Source organism: Amblyomma mixtum, chromosome 9, assembly GCF_055824585.1.
Source record: "Amblyomma mixtum isolate Tamu chromosome 9, ASM5582458v1, whole genome shotgun sequence".
NCBI lineage: Eukaryota > Metazoa > Arthropoda > Arachnida > Ixodida > Ixodidae > Amblyomma > Amblyomma mixtum.
The window spans coordinates 27,751,309-27,759,155 of record NC_143020.1 but is presented as its reverse complement, the minus strand read 5'-3'; the positions used below and the strand labels follow the sequence as shown (position 1 = coordinate 27,759,155).

The 7,847-nt window shown below is 45.5% G+C and overlaps 2 protein-coding genes across 2 annotated transcripts; one reads left to right on the top strand and one right to left on the bottom strand.

Moving 5' to 3' along the window:
- The first annotated feature begins 222 nt into the window (after positions 1 to 222).
- Positions 223 to 4,263, top strand: LOC149328592 (uncharacterized). Its single transcript, XM_089559034.1, has 5 exons — positions 223 to 498; positions 1,209 to 1,893; positions 2,322 to 2,524; positions 3,579 to 3,750; positions 4,255 to 4,263. The coding sequence occupies exons 1-5, from the start codon at positions 293 to 295 to the stop codon at positions 4,261 to 4,263; spliced, it is 1,275 nt and encodes a 424-aa protein (XP_089415160.1). The 5' UTR covers positions 223 to 292.
- On the bottom strand, positions 4,070 to 5,864 carry LOC149328591 (uncharacterized). The gene has a single exon (XM_089562288.1). The coding sequence runs from the start codon at positions 5,842 to 5,844 to the stop codon at positions 5,221 to 5,223; it is 624 nt and encodes a 207-aa protein (XP_089418414.1). The 5' UTR covers positions 5,845 to 5,864; the 3' UTR covers positions 4,070 to 5,220.
- Positions 5,865 to 7,847: the final 1,983 nt, after the last annotated feature.

Sequence of the window (7,847 nt, the reverse complement as noted above, 5' to 3'; positions counted from 1 at the left end):
GGTAAGGGCTTTGGCGAAGAGGTGGGGTGTGCTGGTCGGTTATAATGCGATGCTTGGCAATCGGCGTTTGTCGGACTTTTGGTGTTGACGTGAAGCACTCGCTGTAGCTTCGAAGGAGATAGGCGGGTTGCAGAAAACCGAACCGGCGGCGGAAAGACGGCGCGCCATTCTGGCAACAGTGTGCCGCCGCCATGGTGAAGGAGCTGCAGAACCATTGCAGAACAGCAGAAGTAAGTGCGACGCCGGCTGCACCAGGCTGCACTCTGTTCTACCGCTGCTTTATCTGTTTGTAATGGCCGGCCCAGCGCAGAATGTTGTGTTTCCCATAACGGGCTGGGACAACAACTTGAGCGTGCTACCGCCTCGCACAGAAAGTAATGTGTTGGACTTTTATTACGATCGGTCTGGCACTGAACGCTGCCTCGATCGAAGCTACAACTTCAGTGTCGAGTCCTACCTTGTGCCATCGTCCATCAAGACCAACAGCAGCCAGCGAAGGTAAGATTTCTCTCTGACACTCGCGAATTAGCTGAACTAAGAGTTCTGGTTGTTGGAATGCAGTGCGGGTTTTAAAGCGCCGCTTCGATAATTACATGTGGGTGAAGCAAATGATGCGCTTCGCTGATGTCTCTGTTGGGTTGTAAAAGACCGCGTGGTTGCAGATGCTGCTTGCATCGAGTTTCGTACCGTCATATGCAGCATAGCGTGGTACTTTGAAAAAAATTTTTCGCTGCTCCCCGTCGGGACTGCTGTTGAACGTGGCATGGTACCAGCGTACCATCGCTTGACAGATGACGCTTCGCGGGGAGATCTCGTTTTCTGCAGTCATGTACAGGTGCCTTACACTTTTTTTCTTAATGGACGCGTCACGTAAATGAACGAATGCATGTTTTCACTGCCGAACTGTGCATTACTGCAATATGAACTGATCTGTGCATGGTTATGTTGGGGGCCTTCCTCCGAGTCTTGTCTCGCGCATCACCTTCGTGTGTAAGACTTGGCATGTGTGCCGAGTGGCGAAGTTATGAAAAGCTGCTTCTCTGCTGCTACGGCAAAAAATGGATTTCCTCTGCAAGTGTTGCATAAGTTCCTGAGAACTAGAGTATGTTCAGTGTTGTGGTATGTGTATTCCTTTAAATGATCACTATTTATCACATGTGTGCTGGTGTGTATTGCCTTCTGCTGACATAAAAACCTTCATTTTCCAGCTCAGGACTCCTCTTCGTCAAGGGAGCCTGCTACCGCAGCAAAAAAAAAAAAAATTCACCGTATACGGTAATCGCAGCTGTCGACATGGAGGGAAAGCTGATGGACGGCAGTTGCGATTGCCCAGCTGGCAAACTAGCCTGCAATCACCTGATGGCCATGCTGCGGACCCTTACACTCTTTCAGGCAAAGGGATTTAAGGAAGTGCCTGGTGAGGTTTCTTGTACAGATGTGCCACAACAATGGAGGGTGCCCCGTGGTACAAGCATCAGGGGGACCTCCATACAGTTGGTAGATTGGAGGAGTGTCAGAGAAGGCGGCTCATGCATGCCAAAGTTTGCCAGGCCAAAGGAGCGCAGGCACTGCCCTCGAAGTGACGAGGAACAAGGACAAGCAAAAATAGCACTGGCAAAGAAGCTGCTGTCTGCAAATCCAAAAAATGCATTTGCAGAAGCATTGCTCATGACACCCGAGCAACCATGCAAAAAGACAAAATATGGCTCTGCGCCCGTGTCTGCACCGCTCAGTTACCAGCAGGCGATTCTGCCGCATGGTTTCAGCGTGCATCTGGCTGGAATATTTCCAACTGCTTCAATCTCCACAGAGCGTATACCACCTATAAAATTATTTGAGGACACCACAACATGGGTTCCACCAGCTCACTTGCAAGGAAGGAGAATTTTGCAGGTGGGTGACATTTTCTTGCATAAACAGTGCAATCAAGAACTTAAAATTGCTATTGAAACACAGAATTGACTGAAAGCAGTTGTCTGTAGGCTATTTTAAAGTTGTGAAACTTGAAGGTCCACAGATGTTACTTTTTATTGGGTTAAGCAAGGTTTCAATGATAGCATACACAGAAACTAAAGTGTTAGGAATTTTATGCACGTTCATTGCATTGTCATATGCATTATCAAACAGAACATGACGGTATAAATTGACACTCTTGGTATGTTTACATTTGCGCATATTTCTTTACTTGTTTTTGAAGATGAATGCCTTTAGCTGAGTGAAACTTTTACTTCTACAGACATACAAAAAAGGTTTAATTTTATCCTCCCTGCATATCTGGTTAAAAATTCAGGAATGAGGGCTATGCTTTCTTTCTTTCGCAGGAAGTGTGCCTGACACCAGAGGCATCGTTGGAACTTGAGCGTGACACACGGCAGCAGGCCAACAGTACTCTCTGGAAAAAGGAGCGCAGCATCCGGTTGACGTCATCAAACTTCGGTGTGGCAGTAACCAGGCAGCAGTGGACTTTGAAAGGCCTACAAGCCATCACGAGCAGCAAGGACCTTTCAAGGGTTCCTGCTATTAAGTATGGCAATTGTTGAATAGTTTTTCTTCAAGCTCTAGTGACATGGTGTATTTTTCGCACATTTGGTCAACCCCAGTTGCTTACTTCATGTTTTTTTACTATAAGAGGATGTGCAAAATTTATCCTAGGCAATTTTTGCTTGCAGAAATGCGAACCATTATTGAAAATTATGAATGTTAAAGTTTTCTGTGTGTGTGTGAGAGAGAGGGAGAGGGGCAAGTTATGAGACAAAAAGCAATAGCACAATTTTTGACGCGACTACAATGTTTGCAGAACCAAGTATACTACATGATGATGTACTGGCGAGGCTGATCAAGGTGCATGTTTGATGCAGAGGTGCTAATGCCACTGTAACACAAAAGGTGCCTAAGGTACCTTTCGCAGGAATGCAAATGGTAACATTTTATATGCGTCAATGTACAGTCCCAGCCATATTTGGAGCACCTAACGCAAATTAGGAGGTACTTCTTACACAGCTTAGCATACGTCACTGGCCCTTTTGTGTATGAACAGAAGACACACTCATATCTCCTCTACAGAACACGTGAATGTTACTCTGCTCATACTGGCCATGTGTGGTTGTTGGGATAAAAGGGGTCAACAGAATAGTGCATCGTTTGTTTTTGTTTTTTCAGAAGAAAGCATAATAGTGTAGCCACTATACCAAGTGCAACCTCAGAGGCAATTAACTTAGTCTATTTCACTTGTAGTTTAGCTGGACACGTCTAAGTTGTTAATATTGTCCGTAAGTATTGAGCACCTGTATAGCACAGAAGGGCAGGCTCTTGAGAGAAACTTTCATTCACCAGTGTGTCGCTGCTTTTGTGGCCCCTTAGGCATCTAAACATCCTTGGTGATTATCATAATCAGAGATACTTCCAAAGTATCGAATTTACACATCCAGCAAATTCAGTAGAGCCATTGTAGAATTGGAGCAAGTACAAGTATCCAGTTTTGTAAACAACATTGTGAGAAATAACATTATGCTGCTGTGTATGTATGCATAGTTTTCTTGAGTGCAACATTGTAACTGGTATTTGTATTTTGTATGCAGGTATGGGATTTCCAATGAGCCGCTGGCTGCTCAGCTCTACCAGGAGGTGCTCCGAAATGTTGGACACGATGTCACCATCGCTGGCTGTGGCCTAATTGTGAACCCTGCATTTCCTTGGCTTGGTGCCTCTCCAGACAGACTAGCATGTGATCCTGTAGAATCATCCTACGGGGTAGTAGAGATCAAGTGTCCATACACATTAAGGCAAAAGAAGGGGAGCGAGCTTACTCCATTAGACTTTTGTAGTGAAGTGAGCGAAAATGGCCCAAAACTGAAGAGGGACCATTTTTATTATGCACAGCTCCTTGGACAGATGGGTGTTTCTGGGTTACGTTGGGGGGATTTTGTTGTTTTCAGTAAAGAATTCATTCGAATTGAGAGAGTTAGAATGAGTGAGAGTGAATGGGAAGTCATGAAGGCAAAACTTAATGATTTTTATTTCAACACAGTCGTGTCATATTTGGAGAATGAATAAATGTCCACTGCTGCAATGCAGGATGACTTCCTCAGACTTTTGCAATTGACCATTTGCGGAAACGTTTCTGCGCATGCGCAGTGAAGGCGCAGCCAGCGCCCTCTATAGACGATTTGGTTTTGGTTGGAAAACATGAGCGGGCCGAGCATTCCCTCGCTGTAGTGCGGCGAATGATGGGAGCTCCTTTCCTCGCTTTTGCAGCGTGAATGAAAATGCCAGCTCATTGCTTCACCTAAGGCTGCACGAATTACTTCATCAGAAAGGAAGCACAGAGTTCAGGTTCCCGCCAAGCTCGTTTCGAAACGGATGTTCCTGCTGTATTTGGCGCTTGCTGCCAAGTGCACGCAGCTCGGTCGTTCTAGAAGAGTTTTGCCATCAACGCGCGTGCGTATTCGGTGGAAACCGAATTATATATATACTAGTATGAACACTCACCATAAATGCAACAATGTCAAGCCGTGCTATCTGAACAGCGGGAGCACGGCAGAGCGAAACCTCGCGTATGACCGTTCATTCTAACGCTCCTGCGGCCCGTGCAAAGCAACGCTCTGCCGTATCAGCACGAGCCACGATTGAGATGGTACAACGGGTCGGTTACTAATCAGTTAAGTGTGCCCAGCAGCAAAATGTGCTGTACGAAGTTATCAAAAAATCCTGCCCTATCAAGAAAGCTTACCAATGACGAGAAAAGGAAGGCCTGTACTAACGACGGACCATGCCGTTGTCACATAAACACCGGTATTCACCGTCTACGCGCACGCGCCGCTCTCACGAAATTTAGTTCATCGTTAGTTGTTTGAAGGTTCATCATCAAGTTTCTGATGTAACCTTCCTCCTTGAAGGACCAGCCACGATGAGCCTGGCGAACAGCTGAGGTAGTGGAGTGGAAGTTTTGCCACACATTTCAGGCTACCACGCGAAAAATCTTCGCTCCACCCCATTTCTAAAAACGCACATGGGAAGTTCTCCTCCTCTATCATCCTCTCTCGTTAGCAAACACCCATTTCCGGCAAAGAAACAACACTAAAACAACAAAACAAGCGCACAGGAACTGCTGAACGCTGCCTTGCACATGTCTGCTCGGGAACAACTTTCCAACCAAAAGTTGCGGTGGAGCTTCGCTCGTTGCATGACAGGTGGCGCTCGCTTTTCCGCAAGTGGTCAATCCTAAGTGTCATCACTTTCCGCTATAAGAGCTCCCTGAAAGTTTGTCAGTATTGCACAAATTGTCCACATTTGGTTCGCTAATGGAACCAGCGAAATAGGAAGGGAACGATCAAAGATGTGAAACCCTTTGATGCGCTGAATCCTCCTTTCAACATGAATTCGAAGCGCTGCAATTGCTTGAGTTTTTTTAACTTCCTCTGCAGTGAACTGCCGAGATCTAAGGAAAGGTGGGATGTTCACTGCCACACCTTTCCCTTGCATAAGGTCTTCTATCAGGAAGCCCTTGTCAGCCATAATTGAGTCTCCTTCATCAAACTGGAGGTCCAGGAATCCACTTTTGATGACGCACTCCCTGTCGGATGTAGCACCCGTGAACAGGTCGGACACAAATGTTAACACTCCACTTGGTGCCACACCAACAAGTCCTTTCACCGTGTGGGCTGACTTGTAATGCGAGTAGAGCTCGGACTGTGTGACAAATGAGGTGGGGACATCGCATCTGATCTCAGTGGCATCCAGTATGACTCTTGTCGATGAATACCTCTCAAGGAAGGCGTCCGGCATTGTTGCATTAACGGCATTTCTGGACTGCCACAGCGGCAGCCGTGCCAGCTGCAAGTACATGTAGTCTGTCCATGCAGAAAATATTCTAGACACTGTGCTCTTCGACACAGAAAATAGGTGTCCAAGATGCCGGTGAAACAAACCCAGCCGGAGTTTCATGAGCACAAGAAATAGTTCATTTGATGAGCTGATCTTACGTCGCTGGCCTCTGCGTGTGAGGTTCCCGCAGTTGCCCTGGTGACGCTTTACATTTGCTCCATCCTCTCCTGGGTCCAGATACTCATATAGGGCTACAAATGAGGTATAGTCTGTAAGCCCCGTGTTGAACTGAATGTCCTCATCACTTTCTTGGAATTTTTCGATTCCAAATGGAGTTAAATATTCCTCCCATTTCTGCAGTGTGCGCTGGGCGGGAACAAGTTGATCTCGAAGCAAATTGAGCTCTTTTTTCTGTGCTTCAAGTTTCTCGTTGGCATGCTGCAGCTCTTCTTGTGATTTCTGAATGTCCTCCTTGCTTGAATCAAGTTTTTCTTGTAATTGTACTTCACACTGTTTGCTTTCAGCAAGCTGCTCTTGCAGCTTCACTTCATTTTTTTTGCTAGCAGCTAGCTGTGCTTGCAGAACAGAAACAGTGTGATAACAATTGCATTTATGGAAGTTTTGTGGGGGTTCTTGAAGTGATGGCACATTTTCAGAAAAAATTTCCTGCAGTGGAAACCTTTGTGGAGAAATGCTCATTACAGGTTCGGTATCCGGAGGAAAGTTACCCCATAAAGAGTCTGTGTCTGCAGGGGACTCTAGCCGTGGAGATTCACTGTGCGGAAGACATTCTTGTACTGTCGTTCCAACTGCTGCTTCAGCCTGCCTGCCTTCATTCTTTTTTGAGCGCTTGTGCCCCTTTTTGCTGGTAGGAGCACTCCTCTCATGAGGTGGCTTTCTTGAGGGCTTTAAAGTCCGAAAAGGAAAAATTGAGGGTACAGCTTCCTGACGTAAAACCCGAAGGCCACTTGCAACGTTTGACCAGTAGTCTGAGTTTGCTAAATGCAGAGAACAGACTTTTGTTGCCGCTGAAATTTTGAAATATGGTCCCTCGTCCCTCTTTATGGCTGCAATCCACTTTTTCTTCATGGTGTGGTCTCTCGGAAATCGGTGATACGACACCTGGACAAAAAAGATATTGAGTAAGAGTATGTTAATTTCTAATAAAGCATATACAGTGTTCTTCACTGACTAGATGAAACTTGAAATCCACTGTGGAAGAATAAATCTGCACACGAGCGCCTTGGTATTACAGCCATTCAGCAGCACATGACCTGACTGCTAATTGTAACTGTAGAATAGTCCATCTTGTCAGTCACTCCTGCAATGTTGCAAGCTCAATGTCTTTAGGGGCATGTAAAGGCGCAACAGCTCGAATTATATATTCTAAACGCTGTATGCATTGGTGAGTGACAATAAAAATTTTACTTGCAGTTGTGAATTACTTTTGAGAAACAGTTTGCCACACACAACCATCACAGCCGACGACATGGTTGGATATGCATCTGCAGTGCCCAGCAGATGAAACAAACATTAATATGGAGCAGTGCGTTGGTAAACAGTGTAGACTGTTGCAATGCTAAGCGTGCACCGTAAATGCTTCTCTTGGTTAAACTGCTCATTAATTTGTGCTGGAATTTGACACAGAGGTGGCATACGACAGGCTTGCTTTTTCAATGCCAAGTTTGGATGATGTACTTTTTTATTTATTTATTTTATTTATTTAATACTCCAGAGTCGCTCGACTCCAAGCAGGCATGAGCACGGGCATGAGCACAGATACAAATAAAAACACAAGATATGCACAAACTTCATGCAAGAGCAAACGATAATGCGAAAAAAAGAAACCAAAAAGACATGGGTTTCACATAGAAAAGGCTCTGAAATTATCGACAAAGGTTTCCAATGTACTTATTTGGTTTGGTTTTGGTTACTGAGGTTAAATATCCCAAAGCAACTCGAACTATGGGGGACGTCGAGGTGAAAGGCTCCGGAAATTTCGACCACCTGGGGTTCTTTAACGT